This window comes from Pristiophorus japonicus, chromosome 3 (assembly GCF_044704955.1).
Source record: "Pristiophorus japonicus isolate sPriJap1 chromosome 3, sPriJap1.hap1, whole genome shotgun sequence".
NCBI classification, from domain to species: domain Eukaryota; kingdom Metazoa; phylum Chordata; class Chondrichthyes; family Pristiophoridae; genus Pristiophorus; species Pristiophorus japonicus.
In genome coordinates this window covers 23931019-23950324 of record NC_091979.1, presented here as the reverse complement: position 1 = coordinate 23950324, position 19306 = coordinate 23931019, and the positions used below count along the sequence as shown (strand labels likewise).

The 19306-nt window shown below is 46.7% G+C and overlaps 1 protein-coding gene across 2 annotated transcripts in view; it reads right to left on the bottom strand.

Moving 5' to 3' along the window:
• Positions 1–19306, bottom strand: part of pdia5 (protein disulfide isomerase family A, member 5) — a 146803-nt gene that overhangs the window by 74057 nt on the left and 53440 nt on the right. For both annotated transcript variants that reach the window (XM_070875255.1, XM_070875256.1), the window contains exons 8-11: positions 17870–17937; positions 15142–15233; positions 2847–2918; positions 1848–1984 (exon numbers count right to left, since the gene is read on the bottom strand). In XM_070875255.1, coding sequence (XP_070731356.1) covers positions 1848–1984; positions 2847–2918; positions 15142–15233; positions 17870–17937 — 369 coding nt within the window. The remainder of the gene's footprint in view (positions 1–1847; positions 1985–2846; positions 2919–15141; positions 15234–17869; positions 17938–19306) is intronic.

The window sequence follows — 19306 nt, the reverse complement described above, 5'->3', positions numbered from 1 at the left end:
ATTCCTGCTTTCTCTCCATACCCCTTCATCCCTTTAGCCGTAAGGGCCACATCTAACTCCCTTTTGAATATATCTAACGAACTGGCCTCAACAACTTTCTGTGGTAGAGAATGCCACATGCTCACAACTCTGAGTGAAGAAGTTTCTCCTCATCTTGGTCCTAAATGGCTTACCCCTTATCTTTAGACTGTGACCCCTGGTTCTGGACTTCCCCAACATTGGAAACAGTCTTCCTGCCTCCAACCTGTCCAATCCCATCAGAATTTTATATGTTTCTATGAGATCCCCTCTCATTCTTCTAAATTCCATTGAATATAAGCCTAGTCGATCCAGTCTTTCTTCATATGTCAGTCCAGTCATCCCGGGAATCAGTCTGGTGAAACTTTGCTACAATCCCTCGATAGCAAGAATGTTCTCCCTCAGATTAGACCACCAAAACTGTACACAATATTCAAGGTGTGGCCTCACCAAGGCCCTGGACAATTGTAGTAAGACCTCCCTGCTCCTATACTCAAATCCTCTCACTAAGAAGGCCAACATGCCATTTGCCTTCTTCACCGCCTGCTGTAACTGTATGCCAACTTTCAATGACTGATGTACCATGACACCCAGGTCTCGTTGCACTTCCCCTTTTACTAATCTGTCACCATTCAGATAATAATCTGCCTTCCTGTTTTTACCATCAAAGTGGATAACCTCACATTTATCTACATTATACTGCATCTGCCATGTATTTGCCCAATTACCTAACCTGTCCAAGTCACCCTGCAGCCTCTTAGCATCCTCCTCACAGCTCACACTGCCACCCAGCTTAGTGTCATCTGAAAACTTGGAGATATTACATTTAATTCCTTCGTCTAAATCATTAATGTATATTGTAAATAGCTGGGGTCCCAGCACTGAACCTTGCGGTACCCCACTAGTCACTACCTGCCATTCTGAAAAGGACCCATTTATTCCCACTCTTTGCTTCATGTCTGCCAACTATTTCTCTATCCACGTCAATACATTACCCCCAATACCATGTGCTTTAATTTTGCACACTAATCTCTTGTGTGGGACCTTGTCAAAAGTCTTTTGAAAGTCTAAATACACCACATCCACTGGCTCTCCCTTGTCCACTCTACTAGTTACATCCTCAAAAAATTCCAGAAGATCTGTCAAGCATGATTTCCCTTTCATAAATCCATGCTGACTTGGACCGATCCTATCACTGTTTTCCAAATGCGCTGCTATTACATCTTTAATAATTGATTCCAACAATTTCCCCACCACCGGTGTCAGGTTGACCGGTCTATAATTCTCTGTTTTCTCTCTCCCTCTTTTTTTAAAAAATGGGGTTACATTAGCTACCCTCCAGTCCATAGGAACTGATCCAGAGTCTATAGAATGTTGGAAAATAACCACCAATGCATCCACTATTTCTAGGGCCACTTCCTGAAGTACTCTGGGATGCAGACGACCAGGCCCTGGGGATTTATCTGCCTTCAATCCCATCAATTTTCCTAACACAATTTGCTGACCAATAAGGATTTTCTTTAGATCCTCCTTCTCGCTAGACCCTCGGTCTCCGAGTATTTCCGGAAGGTTATTTGTGTCTTCCTTAGTGAAGACAGACCCAAAGGGCCACATCTAACTCCCTTTTGAATATATCTAACAAACTGGCCTCAACAACTTTCTATGGTAGAGAATTCCACAGGTTCACAATTCTCTGAGTGAAGAAGACAGTCCCAGAGCGAACGTGCAATTAATAAAAGCGAGGGGCTGAGTGCTCAGTTTCCGTGACTCTTACAGAACAAGCGCATGGCGACGGACCAAGGACCTCTTGAACTTGGGCGTTAACTTACACGGGGCGTAGAACATAACGAGCACCGACGGATGTTCCTTCACGAACCCATCAAAGCTGTCGTCGGTCAAATGGGACACTGCGGACTCTTGCTCTGCCCACGAGACCTCTGGAGCCTTCTGCTGTGGAGCCTGTGGGCTGGTGGCAAAGGTAAACGCAGTGGTATTACGCAGAGCACCTCGAGTCTCGTCGCCGAGTGCATGCAGAGACCAAGCGCAGGCAGCGGAAGGAGCGTGCGGCAAACCAGACTCCCCGCCCACCCTTTCCTTCAACCATTATCTGTCCCACCTGTGACAGAGACTGTAATTCCTGTATTGGACTGTTCAGTCACATGAGAACTCACTTTTAGAGTGGGAGCAAGTCTTCCGCGATTTCGAGGGACTGCCTATGATGATGCAGATAAATACACCAGATGGATCAGTGCCCAAACTGTCCCTCCGAGACCTGATCCTGTTCGACATTGTTTTCCGCCCGCATAACACACGTCTTTGACGAGCAGATTAAGAGCAACTCTTCTTGTGGTAAAGAGCATGCAGCTTGGCCAGATCGAAGTTTATGTGGCCAAAATAGATAAAATGTCAAGTGCAACACAAAGAATGTGGTTGTAAAAACTTTTGTTATTAAGCAGCAATTTTTTTTTGTTATTGTTGGCTCTTTAGTATAATGCAGAGTATCCTCTTGATAAATGATCCCTCAGATGCAGGACCAGTGCAAAATACTTTCACAGGCAATAAGCGATCACTAAACATTTGTTTAGATCAACGAAAGGGCCATTAACGATAGTAATGTATTTAAACAGCCGTACTCTGAATATAATTAGACTGACAGCAAGGTTTAAGAGGATTTGTAATCTCAACGCAGTGAAGCATTTATGTTCACAATGTATAAAAATAGCCTTCGAGGGGGAAAAAAACATCGTCCTTTGTACCCATGCCAGTAGCCTCAGCAAGATAAGGCACATGTAATTTTCTTTGCTCACACAACTGGTTATCTTACTCACTTTTGCATCCACTCCACAAAATCTTGGGCAGTCGCTCCATAGTTTTCAAAATTAAATAGAAATTTCCCCTTCCTTTTGAAAGAAGCCAGAGAAAAAGAAAACTCAATTATCATGTGGACCATGCAACCCGCAGCATCGCCAAAGAACTTGAGAGCGCTTCCTAATGAACAACAAGTCTGAAGTTACAGGATCAAATGGGCTGAAGGGCCTTGTTCACACAAAGCCATGTAGTGCAGAAATGGGAGCTGCAATTATATGTTGGGTTCTAGTGCAAAATCCAGACCCTCTTTATAACGGCTCCTCAAAATGTTGTTTTACTGGCACTAAATATATATAATAGAAAAAAATTAAAACATTGTACACAGATTAAGTCCTGAACAAGTTCCCAGAATTTTATTAAGGAACAAATGCTATGGAGTTTTTTTTTTAAAATAGAGGCCTTTTGGAGACTTCATCACCTTTTCTTCGAGGGGTGCCGACTCATATTGGGGTACAGTTCCAAGAGCATGGCAGCCCCTCAGTACCTCCGGCAAGGTACTTGGTGACAGCTGTGGCTCAGTTGGTGGCAATCTCGCCTCGGAGTCAGAAGGTTATGGGTTCACAGTCCCACGCCAAAGACTTGTGCGCAAACAAATCTAAGCTGGCACTCCCCGTGCAGTTCCGAGGGAGTGCTGCACTGTCGGAGCTGCCGTCTTTTGGATGGAGACGTTAAACCGAGGCCCCGTCTGCTCCCTCAATTGGATGTAAAAGATCCCATGGAATTACTCAAGAGCAGCGGGGGATTTTTCCCAGGTATCCTGGCCAATCAACATCACAAAAACAGATTATCTGGTCATTTAGCACATTTCTTTTGTGGGAGCTTGCTGTGCGCAAACTGACTGCCGCTTTTGACAAGGTCCCACACAAGAGATTAGTGTGCAAAATTAAGGCACATGGTATTGGGGGTAATGTATTGACGTGGATAGAGAAATGGTTGGCAGACAGGAAGCAAACAGCAGGAATAAATGGGTCCTTTTCAGAATGGCAGGCAGTGACTAGTGGGGTGCCGCAGGGTTCAGTGCTGGGACTCCAGCTATTTACAATATACATTAATGATTTAAACAAAGGAATTGAATGCAATATCTCCAAGTTTGCAGATGACACTAAGCTGGGTGGCAGTGCGAGCTGTGAGGAGGATGCTAAGAGGCTGCAGGGGGACTTGGACAAGTTCGGTGAATGGGCAAATGCATGGCAGATGCAGTATAATGTGGATAAATGTGAGGTTATCCACTTTGGTGGCAAAAACAGGAAGGCAGATTATTATATGGATGGTGACAGATTAGTAAAAGGGGAGGTGCAACGATCCTGGGTGTCATGGTACATCAGTCATTGAAAGTAGGCATGCAGGTACAGCAGGCAGTAAAGAAAGCAATTGGCATGCTGGCCTTCATAGCGAGGGGATTTGAGTATAGGAGTAGGTAGGTCTTGCTGCAGTTGTACAGGGCCTTGGTGAGACCACATCTTGAATATTGTGTGCAGTTTTGGTCTCCTAAGGCACTGTACAACTGCAGTAAGACCTCCCTGCTCCTATACTCAAATCCTCTTGCTATGAAGGCCAACATTCCATTTGCCTTCTTCACCGCCTGCTGTACCTGCATGCCAACTTTCAATAACTGATGTACCATGACACCCAGGTCTCGTTGCACCTCCCCCTTTTCCTAATCTATCACCATTCAGATAATATTCTGCCTTCCTGTTTTTGCCACCAAAGTGGATAACCTCGCATTTATCTACATTATACTGTATCTGCCATGCATTTGCTCACTCACCTAACCTGTCCAAGTTGCTCTGCAGCCTCTTAGCATCCTCCTCACAGCTCACACTGCCACCCAGCTTAGTGTCATCTGCAAACTTGGAGCTATTACATTCAATTTCTTTGTCTAAATCATCAATGTATTTTGTAAATAGCGGGGTCCCAGCTATGAACCTTGCGGTACCCCACTAGACACTGCCTGCCATTCTGAGAAGGACCCGTTTATTCCTACTCTTTGCTTCTTGTCTGCCAACCAGTTCTCTATCCATGTCAATACATTACCCCCAATACCACGTGCTTTAATTTCGCACACTAATCTCTTGCGTGGGACCTTGTCAAAAGCCTTTTGAAAGTCCAAATACACCACATCCACTGGTTCTCCCTTGTCCACTTTATTAGATACATCCTCAAAAAATTCCAGAAGATTTGTCAAGGGACTGACCTATCAAGAAAGACTGGATCAACTGGGCTTGTATTCACTGGAGTTCAGAAGAATGAGAGGGGACCTCATAGAAACATATAAAATTCTGACAGGGTTAGACAGGTTAGATGCAGGAAGAATGTTCCCAATGTTGGGGAAGTCCAGAACCAGGGGTCACAGTCTAAGGATAAGGGGTAAGCCATTTAGGACCGAGATGCGGAGGAACTTCTTCACCCAGAGAGTGGTGAACCTGTGGAATTCTCTACCACAGAAAGTTGTTGAGGCCAATTCACTAAATATATTCAAAAAGGAGTTAGATGAGGTCCTTACTGCTAGGGGGATCAAGGGGTATGGCGAGAAAGCAGGAATGGGGTACTGAAGTTGAATGTTCAGCCATGAACTCATTGAATGGCGGTGCAGGCTAGAAGGGCCGAATGGCCTACTCCTGCACCTATTTTCTATGTTTCTATGATTTCCCTTTCATAAATCCATGCTGACTTGGACTGATCCTGTCACTGCTTTCCAAATGCGCTGTTATTATATCTTTAATAATTGATTCCAACATTTTCCCCACTACCGCTGTCAGGCTAACCGGTCTATAATTCCGTTTTCTCTCTCCATCCTTTTTTTTTTAAAAAGTGGGGTTACATTAGCTACCCTCCACTTCAGAGGAACTGATCCAGAGTCTACAGAATGTTAGAAAATGATCGCCAATGCATCCATTATTTCTAGGGCCACTTCCTTAAGTACTCTGGATGCAGACAATCAGGCCCTGGGGATTTATCGGCCTTCAGTCCCATCAATTTCCCGAACAAAATTTCCTGACTAATAAGGATTTCCTTCAGTTCTTCCTTCTCGCTCGACCCTCAGTCCCCTAGTATTTCCGGAAGGTTATTTGTGTCTTCCTTAGTGAAGACAGAACCAAAGTATTTGTTCAATTGGTCTGCCATTTCTTTGTTCCCATTATAAATTTACCTGATTCTAACTGTAGGGGACCTACATTTGTCTTCACTAATCTTTTTCTCTTCACATATCGATAAGAAGCTTTTGCAGTAATTTTTTATGTTTCTGACAAGCTTACTCTCAAAATCTGTTTTCCCCCTCCTAATTAAATCTTTTGTCATCCTCTGCTGAATTCTAAATTTCTCCCAGTCCTCAGGTTTGCTGCTTTTTCTGGCCAATTTATATGCCTCTTCCTTGGATTTAACACTATCCCTAATTTCCCTTGTTAGCCACGGTTGAGCCACCTTCCCAGTTTTATTTTTACGCCAGACAGGAATGTACAATTGTTGAAGTTCATCCATGTGATCTTTAAATGTCTGCCATTGCCTATCTACCATCAACCCTTCAAGTATCATTCGCCAGTCTATTCTAGCCAATTCATGTCTCATACCATCGAAGTTACCTTTCTTTAAATTCAGGACCATAGGCCCCAAGTTTCCACATGATTTGTTCCTGATTTTTATGAGCAACTGGTGTAGAACAGAGTATCTTAGAAATCGGAATTCTCGTCATTTAGTTTGCTCCAGTTCTAGTCAGTTAGAACAGTTTCACTTTGGAACAGAATTTTTTTTTCAAAAGGGGGCGTGTCCGGCCACTTACGCCTGATTTCAAAGTTTCGTGAGTGAAAACTTACTCCAAAATAACTTAGAATGGAGTAAGTGAAGATTTTTGTATGTTCGAAAAAACCTTGTCTACACTTTAGAAAATCAGGCGTAGGTTACAAATCAGGCGTAGGGAATGGTGGGGTGGGGGGGGGGTGTTTAAAGGGAAGTTTACAAACATTAAACACTTCAGTTTTACAAATAAAGAGCCATCATCAATAATAAATGATAAATACATCAATAAATCAACCAATAAATCAATCAAAAAAAATTAAGAAGAAATAATTTTTTTTAAAAATCAATAAATAAAACATTTTCTACTTACCGACTGCAGCACCGGGAGCCCTCCAACAGCGTGCTGGGATGCCCCCCTCAGTGTGTCTCTGTCAGTGTCTCTATCTCTCTGTCTGTCTGTGTGTGTCTCATTCTCTGTCTGTCAGTGTCGGTGTTTCTGACAGCGAGGGGAGGGGGAGGAGGGGGGTAGAGGGAGAGGGGGGGGAGCAGGGGGAGGGGGTGGGAAGGAGATTGGGGGGGGAGGAGATGGGGGGGGGAGGAGATGGGGGGGGGGAGGAGATGGGGAGGGGGGGGAGGAGATGGGGAGGGGGGGGAGGAGATGGGGAGGGGGGGGAGGAGATGGGGAGGGGGGGGGAAGGAGATGGGGGGGGAAGGGAGGTGGGGGGAAGGAGATGGGGGGGAAAGGAGATGGGGGGGAAGGAGATGGGGGGGAAGGAGATGGGGGGGAAGGAGATGGGGGGGAAGGAGATGGGGGGGGAAGGAGATGGGGGGGGAAGGAGATGGGGGGGGAAGGAGATGGGGGGGGAAGGAGATGGGGGGGGGAAGGAGATGGGGGGGGGGAAGGAGATGGGGGGGAAGGAGATGGGGGGGAAGGAGATGGGGGGGGGAAGGAGATGGGGGGGGGAAGGAGATGGGGGGGGGAAGGAGATGGGGGGGGGGAAGGAGATGGGGGGGGGGAAGGAGATGGGGGGGGGAAGGAGATGGGGGGGGGAAGGAGATGGGGGGGGGAAGGAGATGGGGGGGGGGAAGGAGATGGGGGGGGGGAAGGAGATGGGGGGGGGAAGGAGATGGGGGGGGGAAGGAGATGGGGGGGGGAAGGAGATGGGGGGGGGGAAGGAGATGGGGGGGGGGAAGGAGATGGGGGGGGGAAGGAGATGGGGGGGAAGGAGATGGGGGGGAAGGAGATGGGGGGGGGAAGGAGATGGGGGGGGGAAGGAGATGGGGGGGGAAGGAGATGGGGGGGGGGGGAAGGAGATGGGGGGAGAAGGAGATGGGGGGAGAAGGAGATGGGGGGGGGAATAGAGATCGTGGGGAAGAGAGATGGGGGGGGAAAGAGATGGGGGGGGAAAGAGATGGGGGGGGGGAGAAGGAGATTGGGGGGGGAGAAGGAGATTGGGGGGGGAAGGAGATTGGGGGGGGGAAGGAGATTGGGGGGGGGAAGGAGATTGGGGGGGGAAGGAGATTGGGGGGGGAAGGAGATTGGGGGGGGGAAGGAGATTGGGGGGGGGGAAGGAGATTGGGGGGGGGAAGGAGATTTGGGGGGGGGGAAGGAGATTGGGGGGGGGAGAAGGAGATTGGGGGGGGAGAAGGAGATTGGGGGGGGAGAAGGAGATTGGGGGGGGAGAAGGAGATTGGGGGGGGAGAAGGAGATTGGGGGGGGGAAGGAGATTGGGGGGGGGAAGGAGAAGGAGATTGGGGGGGGGGAAGGAGAAGGAGATTGGGGGGGGGGAAGGAGAAGGAGATTGGGGGGGGGGGGGGAGGAGAAGGAGATTGGGGGGGGGGGGGAGGAGAAGGAGATTGGGGGGGGGGGAAGGAGAAGGAGATTGGGGGGGGGGAAGGAGAAGGAGATTGGGGGGGGGGGAAGGAGAAGGAGATTGGGGGGGGGGGAAGGAGAAGGGGGAGGGAGGGAGGCTGAACGGGCCGGGCCCGTCCTCAGCAACAGATTTACAGGTAGGTGGCGTTGGGTCAGGTCGGGGGGCTGGTGGGAGGGAGGGAGGTCGGTTCGGTTCGGGGGGCGGGAGAGGGAGAGGGAGAGGGAGGTCAGATCCATTCCGGGGGCGGGGGGGGAAAGAGTGGGTGTCGGGTCCGGTCTGGGGGCGGGGAGTGGGTTTCGGGTCGGGTCCGGGGGAGTGGGTGTCGGGTCCGGTCCGGGGGCAGGGGGCGCGGGTGTCAGGTCCGGTGCGGGGGCGGGAAGCAGGAGTCGAGTCGGGTCGGGAGGAAGCAGGAGCTGGCCGTGGGAGGAGCCTTATTCACGCAGCCCCAGTGAGGCCATTCGGCCAGGGCTAGGGGCTGCGTGCTTCGGGCCCCTCCCACACAGTTTCGGGCGCCTGGAGCTACTGCACGTGCGTGCCCACTGTAGCGCGCCTGTGCAGAGGTCCCGGCACTGTTTTCAGCGCAGGGACCTGGCTCCGCCCCTTACAGCTCCTGCTGCGCTGCGCCGAGGGCCAGAGGACCTGCAGGGAGGTGGAGAATACGGAGGTTTTTTTTCGGCGCACTTTGTGGCGCGAAAAACGGGCGTCCAGGTCGGGACTGCGCCGTTCTAGGCGCGGCTCGAAACTTGGCCCCTTTGTCTCTGAATTAACTGTGTCACTCTCCAGCTTAATGAAGAATTCTACCATATTATGGTCACTCTTCCCCAAGGGGCCTCGCACAACAAGATTGCTAATTAATCCTCTCTCATTACACAACACCCAGTCTAGCATGGCCAGCTCTCTAGTTGGTTCCTCGACGTGTTGGTCTAGAAAACCATCCCCCAATACACTCCAGGAAATCCTCCTCCACCGTATTGCGACTAGTTTGTTTAGCCCAATCTATATGTAGATTAAAGTCACCCATGATAACCTTTATTGCACGCTTGCCTAATTTCCTGTTTGATGCCATCCCCAACCTCACTACTACTGTTTGGTGGTCTGTACACAACTCCCACTAGTATTTTCTGCCCTTTGGTGTTCCACAGCTCTACCCATACCGATTCCACATCATCCAAGCTAATGTCCTTCCTTACACTATTGCATTAATCTCCTCTTTAACCAGCAACACTACCCCACCTCCTTTTCCTTTCCGCCTATCCTTCCTGAATATTGAATACCCCTGGATGTTGCGTTCCGAGCCTTGTTCACCCTGGAGCCACGTCTCCATAATCCCAATTAAATCATATTCGTTAACAGCTATCTGCGCAGTTAATTCATCCACCTTATTACGAATGCTCCTCCCATTGAGACAGAGAGCCTTCAGGCTTGTTTTTTTAACACTCTTTGCCCCTTTAGAATTACGTTGTAACGTGGCCCTTTTTGAGTTTTGCCTTTGATTTCTCTGCCCTCCACTGTTCCTTATCTCCTGTCTACCTTTTGCTTCTGCTCCCATTTTAACATGCAAGTGGGAATTTGCACCATTTTGCAGAGGTGAGATTGACTTAGAAATCACATCCTTTTGATTTGGGGTTATGGGGAGCGGGCAGGGAAGTGGAGTTGAGGCCAGGATCAGAGCAGCCATGATCTTATTGAATGGCGGAGCAGGCTCGAGGGGCCAAATGCTCTACTCCTGCTCCTATTTCTTATGTTCTTATCCAGACACGATAGCACAATTAAATTGCGCACCTGCTTCTAGTTAGCACAGAATCAGAAAAGATTGCCCCCTCACCAGCAGTAATCGGAGGCATGCTACATTAAAAACAAATTATTTGACAATTCTTTTAAAAAGTAAACACTATGTGGTCTTGAACACTGGAGACAGAGAAGGAAGTCAGGTGTTTATGAAAAAAAAACATTTAAATTTATAATTTGACAGTCTGGATGAACTGGTCCTTGGAGTACTTTCCAAAAACAGAATTTTTAAGAAGTGCCTCAGGAAGCCATTTTAATTTTATAACAGCTTTTATAGCCATCAATTTGAAGCAGAACACTGCCAACATCATTTTATAAATATACTTTATAAACTTTCTAATTTTCTCAAATTAACAAACTGCAATCAGTCCGAGCAAAATTCCAATTAAAGTTTATCGACATTCCCCCAAAGGGTCTGATTTCGCAACAGTAATTACCATTTTTTACTTTGAAAAATCTCTATTTTTCCCAGCCAAATAGTCATATGCAAATCATTTCTATTCCCAGTCTCGGGTTTTAGACTGGGAATAGCTTCAGGAATCCAGCGCGACTTCGTGTCAGAAAATAAACACTGATCGCTTGGATTGAGCAGGTTCTTCTCCACTGCATTCCTATCTGTCTTTCAAACTAAAACGTCTGCAAAAATTATTACCTGCCAATGATAATTGTTACTCTCTTTCTTAATTTTTCTTCACAAAAGCCTTTGGGCTTTATAAATAGAGGCACTGAGCACAAAAGTAAGGAAGTCATGCTAAACCTTTATAAAACACTGGTTCGGTCTCAGCCGGCATATTGTGTCCAATTTTGCGCACCACATTTTAGGAAGAATGCGAAGGCCTTGGAGTGATTCCAGAGGAGATTTACTAGAATTATTCCAGGGATGAGGGAGTTTAGTTATGTGGAGAGAATGGAGAAGCTGGACTGTTTCCCTTAGAGCAGAGAAAGTTCAGGGGAGATTTAATAGAAGTGTTCAAAATTATGAGGGGTTTTGATAGAACAAAATGAGGATAAACAGTTTCCTTTGACAGGATGGTCGTTAACAAGATGACACATATTTAAGATAAAGCCAGGAAGGGGATGGAGGACGATGGAGAGTTGCTTTTACACAGCGAGTTGCTATGATGTGCAATGCATTGCCTGAAAGGGTGGTAGAAGCAGATGCAATCGGAACTTTCAAAAAGGAATTGGATGAACACTTGAAAAGGAAACATTTACAGGGCTATGAAAATTGCAGGGGGGGTGGGGGGGGGGGGAACTAATTGGTTCGCTCTTTCAAAGAGCCGGCAGAGACACAATGGGCCGAGTGGCCATCCGTATGGTTCTATAAAATAAGAGGTAATTAAGACCTTATTACTTCAGGCTTTATTTTGAGGTGCTACAATTGCCTTGAACACTCCTAGATTTGTAGGGAGGGAGTCAAAGTTTCCATTTGTGACTGCAGTTCAGTCGACACTCCCACCTTTACTGGCAGCGGAAAGAACGTGCGGCAAACCTGTCCCACCCACCCCTTCCCTCAACGACTATCTGTCCCACCTGTGACAGGGACTGTGGTTCTCGTATTAGACTGTTCAGCCACCTACGAACTCATTTTAAAGGCGAAAGCAAGTCTTCCTCGATTCCGAGGGACTGCCTATGATGATGATACTGGAAAATGCATGTTTGTGAATGTGGCGGAGGGATAGGATCAAGATTAGCTGTGATGCCACACACAGTCAAATTGCCCGCCGACTCTTAATGACTCAGCTAACAAGAAGAACGACTACTAGGGTAAGATACAAGAGCTTGGCCAAATCCCGCGCAATTGTACCCCAATGTAGGCCCAGTTCTTTCAGCTGAGGGAGGGGAAAAGAATATAACTTACATTTACATAGAGGCTTTCACAACCCCAGGACATCCCAAAGCACTTTACAGCTGATGAAGTACTTTTTGAAGTGTAGTAACTGTTATAATGTAGGAAACGCAGCAGACAATGTGTACACATCAAGCTCCCACATGCAGCAATGTGATAATGACCAGATAATCTGTTTTAGTGATGTTGATTGAGGGATAAATGTTGGCCCAGGACATAGGGAGAACTCCCCTGCTCTTCTTCCAAATAACACCACAGGATGTTTCACGCCACCCAGGGCCTCAGTTTGACGTCTGATCCGAAAGACGGCACTTCCGACAGTGCAGCACTCCCTCAGTACTGGCAGTGAAGTGTCAGCTGAATTTTTTGTGCTCAGGAAAAAAAAAAAAATCGGATAGGAAAAGTACACTAACATTCTTCAGCTCTTTGTTTTATTCCCACTCCAGTGATTGTTTAATATTTGTTCTGTTCTGTCAGAGAACAGATTGGGGCACATTACGAGGCAGTAAATACACCAAGAAGCCGAGATGACTGTACAGACCCATAAGGTCTTGCATCCACTGAAATCCCTTATGTTCTTGAAACCTACTCCAACCTGGGTAATGCTACATTCTTCGCCAGTAGCGTACTTTTCAGTGGTTGGGTGGGTTTGCAACAATTCCCACGTTGTTACCCTTCCCACATTAAAAAAATGAACGACGTGCTCCAAAATACAGACAATTCTCCTCATCAGTGACATCATCGGATCGAGCTCGAGGGAAGGCAACATAAAATGGGGCTGGAAGTTTCACTGCTAGAAGCACCTGATGTTGTCAAACTGTTTGAAACCACTTTACACAATTATTTTTTTTAAACTAAGAGTGCAATGACTATTTCTCAGATTATACTATGTTCATCATGTGTCTTATTTCTTGGCTTCATTTTTTGCATCTTCAGAGTGACACATTTTGTACAGCAACCATCTCCACAGTCTGTGCCAATATCAATCTGTGAATAGTCTGAAGGGAAAAATAATTGTCAAACCCTTGTAGAATCCAGCAATGGCTTCTGCTCCTGCCCTATTCAGCAATACCTCTGAAGTTAAGCATCCTTCCTCTTCGACAGCTGCCCCTTTGGCAACAGCATCTGACGAATTGGGGTCAGGTGCCGCATGTATGTTGACAACACCCATTTCTACCTCTCCACCATCTCGCTCGACCATCTCCACTGCCTTGGTGTTGTCAGACTGCCCGTCCAACATCACGTCTTGGATGAGCTGCAAATTACTCCAGTTAAACATTGGGAAGATTCAAGTCATCATCTTCGCTCCACATCACAAACTCCACACTGTGCCATCGATTACAAACCCCTCTCCGGCCACTATCTCAAGTTTAAACCAGACTGCTCATATTGGACGCCGCCAAGAGTGACTGACCAGGTTCCATCCATCACAAAGACTGCCAACTTCCCTCCACCGTAACATCGCCCACCGCGACCTATCTGCTGCTGAAACCGTCATCCATACTCAAACACGTAGGAAGTGCATCCGGGAGGGCGCTAAGCTCCTCGAGTCTCGTTGCCAAGAGCATGCAGAAATTAAGCGCAGACAGTGGAAGGAGCGTGTGGCAAACCAGACTCCCTGCCCACCCTTTCCTTCAACCACTGTCTGTCCCACCTGTGACAGAGACTGTGGTTCTTGTATTGGACTGTACAACCACCTAAGAACTCATGCTAAGAGTGGAAGCAAGTCTTCCTCGATCCCGAGGGACTGCCTATGAGGATGATGACGACTCAACCACATACCGGATACAAGACTCCCGAAACAAGCACTCTACTCCGAACTCCGTCACGGCAGGCCGGTCCCAGGAGGGCAGAGAAAATGCTTCAAGAATGTAACATCGCCACTGGCTCTTGGGAATCCCTGGCTCATGACTGCTCAAAGTGGAGAAGACGCATTCGGGAAGATGCCGAACACTTTGAGTCTCTTTGTCGGGAGCACGGGGAAGCCAAGTATAAACAGTGGAAGGAGCGTACGACAAACCAAGCACCCCACCCACCCGTCCCTGCAACCACTGCCTGCCCCACCTGTGACAGAGACTGTAGGTCCCGCATTGGAGTCATCAGCCACCTTAGAACTTATGTTAGTGTGGAAGCAAGTCATCCTCGAGTCCGAGGGACTGCCGAAGAAGAACTCAACCACCTCCAGGCTCAACTATTCACAATGCCCTCCCATCCTGCACACCCTCCATAGCCTCACCACATCCGAAACTCTGCTGCCCAAATCCTATTACACGCCAAGTCCAGGCCTCGCTGATCTAAACTGGCTCCCAATGCCTCAAATGTAAAATTCTCATCTCGGCCTTGCTCCTCCACATTTCCATAAATTCTTCCAGCCTTACAACACACAGACTCCATTCTCCCCAATGACAGCCATGCTTTTAGTCATGTAGTTCCTATGCTTCACAATGCTCTCATCAAACCTCTCCGCGTCTCTTCCTTTCAAGACCCACCTCGTGCATTACAACAGTGACTACACTTCAAAAAGTACTTCATTGGCTGTAAAATGCTTTGGGACATCCTGAGCTAGTGAAAGGCGTTTCAGAAATTCAAGTCTTTCTTTCTTTATACCCAATTTTGTGACCAATATTTTAGTGACCCCCCCCCCCAATAGGTCCTGCTTTGTCAGAGCCCAGATTTGTCTGATTATGCTTTTGTTAAGTGTCTGGGATGATTATCTACATTGAAGGTACTATATAGATGCAAACTGGTGATGTTACTAATTTGTGTCCATTACCTTTATTTTTGGCATACTTTCTTTTGAGGGGGGGGGAAAAAAAAAAGAGGGAAAGCCTCAGTACAAAAGCCATCCAAGAGAGTATCAGAAGCCAATCTGTTGCACCAATTGAGCCACCCAATCTTGCAGCTTTATTGTTATGTTGTTTAAGATAGCAAAACCACAAAGTTACACAAGATTGCTTGTGCTGATTGGTTAACCTCAAAATGTGCCTTGCCGATGTATCAAGAGCAACTTACTCAAAGTAACAGAAGGTCGGGTATCCTTTAACATTAAATTCCTGTTTGATTTCATCAAATTCAGATGGATGTACATTCATTCCGGCCATTACCTGCTCAGAAAACAGTTTATGTTAGATTTGAAAAATCACTTATGCAAAAAAATGACTAAGTGTTCAATAAAAACGAGATTAATTTATTGTCTTAAAGTGCTGTTCACTATTTCAGCCGAGGCCCTATTCCTGAATAATATTCCAACAACTGGCATTGGCCTTAATATCTAATGCCACTGATAGTTAGCAGACCAGTGGAGCAGGAGGTTGTTCCTTCTCAGTCCCAGAGCCGTTCCTTCACTTGAGAAAGGATGGCTTCTGTTCGGTCTCAGTTATAAACCAACAATTGAAACTCCCAATTGTTGATTTTACTTCAATCACTGAACAGACAGGGTGATGCAACAAGTCCCAGCTGGGAAGACCAGATAGAAGGCTAAAGCTGAGATAATAGAGCGGTGTACGGGAAGTCGTGAATAAAACAGCGACAAGAGTCAGCTGTGGGATCTGGCAGAAGTAAGTTTGCATCGGGTGGGCAAGGTCATGTGGTGTTTACCGGTGGTTTCCTTTTGACTACTGATAGCACTATCCTTCATCACAATAGGAGGGAGAGAAGGAGGGGGGGGTAGCCGATTTAAACCACCACGACTCTGACCTACACAATGCAAGAGTCCACTCATCGCATTTTCACGTCACTCTTGTCTGTGATTCCAACCTATGTCTACATTGCCCAGGATTAGAAATGTATCCACCTTTGCTTTGAATGCATCAAACCAGTATGCATTCAACGTGCCAGATTGCAGTCTATTTATTAAATCTTTTTTTAAAGAATTAATTCTTGGGATGTGGGCATTGCCGGCAAGGCCAGCATTTATTGCCCGTCCCGAGTTTCCCTTGAGAAGGTGGTGGTCGTGGGCCTCCTTCTGGAACTGCTGCTGAAGGCGTTTGCAGGGTTGTTAGGTAGGGAGTTCCAGCAACGATGAAAAAACGCAATTATATATCCAAGTGAGGATGGTGCGTGACCTTAGGGGAACCTGGAGCTGATAGTGTTCTCATGCACCCACGCTGCCCTTATCCTTCTAGGTGATGGAGGTCACTGGTTTGGGAGGTAATGCCAAAAAAAGCATTGGCAAATTGCTGCACTGCATCCTGTAGATAGTGCACACTGCAACCACAGTACAGGTAGAATGTTTAGGCCAGTGGATGAGGTGTGCATCAAGCCAACATCTTTGTCCTTGTTGGTGTTAAGCTCGAGTGTTATTGCAGATGCACCCAAATGTAGAGTAATTCCATCACACTTCTGACTTGTGCTTTGTAGGTGGTGGAGAAGCGTTGGGGAGTCAGGAGGTGAGCCACTTGCAGCAGAATAGCTACGCTCTGACCTGCCATGGCATTTATGTGGCTTGTCCAGTTGAGTTTCTGGTCAATGGTGATGCCTGAGAATGTTGATGGTGGGGCGGGCGGGGCAAAAGGTGCTATTGAATGTCAATGGCAGGCGGTTTGGCTCTCTGCCGTTGGAGATGGTCAATGCCTGGTACTTTTGTGAGATGCGAATGCTACATATTAGTGGGATGCTGCCCAGATATTGCTGCATGTGGCCACGGAGAAATTGATGCTGTGGTGGAGGGGGAGGGTGTAGGAATGCTGTTTGAAAGTGCGAGGAAGCATTTGCTGGTTGATCTGAACTGGGCTATGCCTGACTTGGGAGTTCTTTACTTTGCCACAATCTGTGCATGTGGCTCCAAGGGTGTGGGAAGAGAGAGAGTGAGAAACAGAATATGGTTATTTCACCCTCTTTGAATTAACGGATAGAAATGGAATAACGAAACCAGAATGGCAAAAAGAAAATCAATTTTTGTGATTTTTTTTTTTTGGTTTAAAATCAGTGGGTAAGTTCACGTGAAGCAACACGCTGAGCTACAGACACCAGGAAGACCAGTTAGATGTTCAGTTTGCGCTACATTAGCTGATCTTGACCCAGGTAGCAGTGAGAGTGCGACAGTGGCTAGGGACTGGAAAAAAATGTAATTGGTCAGGGAACCCTGCCCCCGATCCCTGTCCAGAACTAGCTCCATTTGAAGAGCTCACACCATCACAGGCATGATGAGCTATTTTTAAAAATTCATTCAGATATGGGTGTCACTGGCACGATCGGCAAGATTAGCATCCCATAGTTAAATAGTTGACAACGCAAACTTTTCACACACGCACACACACACACACACACACACACACAGAATGGACACTTATGCGAGAGACAAATTGTATGAGACAAGAGGCCCAACAACACCCGTTAAACACTACCCCAACAGAAGTGAACACTTTAAAGAGGAAAGGGTTTGGGGCAGGACAAATAAAACTAGAGTGAGTTAACAAGGCTAGTTACATATCTGGCCTTGGAGGGGAATTGGTCCAATAATGCAAGCTTATAAATTGGGTTATATAGAGGAAACTAATTATATAGTACTCTCTTCCTGGGCTTCAAACTTTCTGGCATAATGGAGCAAGGCATTTCATTTCAATAAAAATTTCATTCCCGTAGCTTTCTATTAAAAGCCCAAGTGATTGAAAAAGCTGCACAGGGTTTAACAGAATCAGGATTGAATGTCCGGTTAAACCGATCTAGTTACAAAATAGGAAACCGAACGATCTGGCGTTTATGGTGCTGTTTAACAGGCCAGTGAAACGGTGATACTTACATAGTCGCCCTTTAAATCTGTGGCAGCTTGCTGAAAGGCTGGCATCATCCGCTTACACACCCCACACCCTGACCCACGGGTCAAAGGTCAGTTCAAAGGCGACAGCAGAACAACAAACAGAAGGAAAGAGGGAGACAAACATTGTACTAAACGAGTCAATGACAGCTTTAACAAAATCATTTCACCAGATGCCATTCCACAGCGAGTGCCAGCTCCTGAACAGAAGCTCTCCAAATCTAATCCCTTTTCTGAGACCTCTCTTCATATCGCCTTGTATTTCTTTTGCAGATACTTGCACAATTTCTATTTTAAATGCTGTTCTATGGCACTGTTACGTGTGTGTGTGTGGGGGGGAGGGAGGGCGAGGGAATTCTGTTGGAGCAGAGAAGGTTAAGGGGCAATCTGATAGAAACATTCAAAATTATGAGAAGTTTTGATAGAGCAAGTTGGGAGAAACGGTTTCCATCAGCTGGAGGGTCCGTAGCCAGCCAGACTGTACTGGAGGAGAAATGTTTTCACACACAAACAGAAAATGCTGGCAATCTCAGCGGGTCAGGCAGCATCTGCGGAGAGAGAAACTGAGTTAACATTTCGGGTCGACGACCCTTCGTCGGAACTGGCGAATGTTCGAAATGAACAAATTCTTAAGGAGCACTGAAAGGGGGAATGGAGGAAAGAACAAAAGGGAAGGTTTGTGATAGGGTGGAAGGCAGGAGAGATTTGAGATGGTAATGGCAGATTAGAAAAAGATTAGTTTAGATAGGGTGTGAATGGCGGAATAATTACCAGCTGCCATGGGAAAGAGAGAGAAAAAAATACATCAGAGCAAAATGTGGGCAGAGGTCTGAAATTGTTGAACTCGATATTAACTCGATATTAAGTCCAGAAGGCTGTAAAGTGCCTAAACAAAATATAAGGTGCTGTTCCTCGAGCTTGCATTGGAACAGTGCAGGAGGCCGAGGACGGAGATATCAGAGTGGGAGTGGAGTGGAGAATTAAAGTGGTTCTGATCTGGAGCGCACTACCTGAAAGAGCAGCAGAAGCAGATTCCATAGGAACTTTTAAAGGCAATTGGACATGCACTTGGAGAGCTCATTTTCAGGGTTATGGGGGGAAAAGCTGGGGTGTGGGATTTAATTGGACAGCTCTTTCAAAGGCACGATGGGTCGACTGGCCTCGCTCTGTGCCATAAGATGCTATGATTTGCTCGTCTAGTGATATTACTCAATTTAAACCCCCTTGTTAGTGATTAGTCAATATTTCATCATTGTGAAAACCTTAGATGATTCCCTTCCTCCCTTATCCTTCTCAACTCCAATGAAAAAAAGTCCCAAATTTTCATGCCTTTCTTCATAATCAGAGCCTCCCATTCATAGAATTGCACATCATTTAATTTAATTTCAGCTATTCCTTTTTCACACTAACATCCTTCTTCAC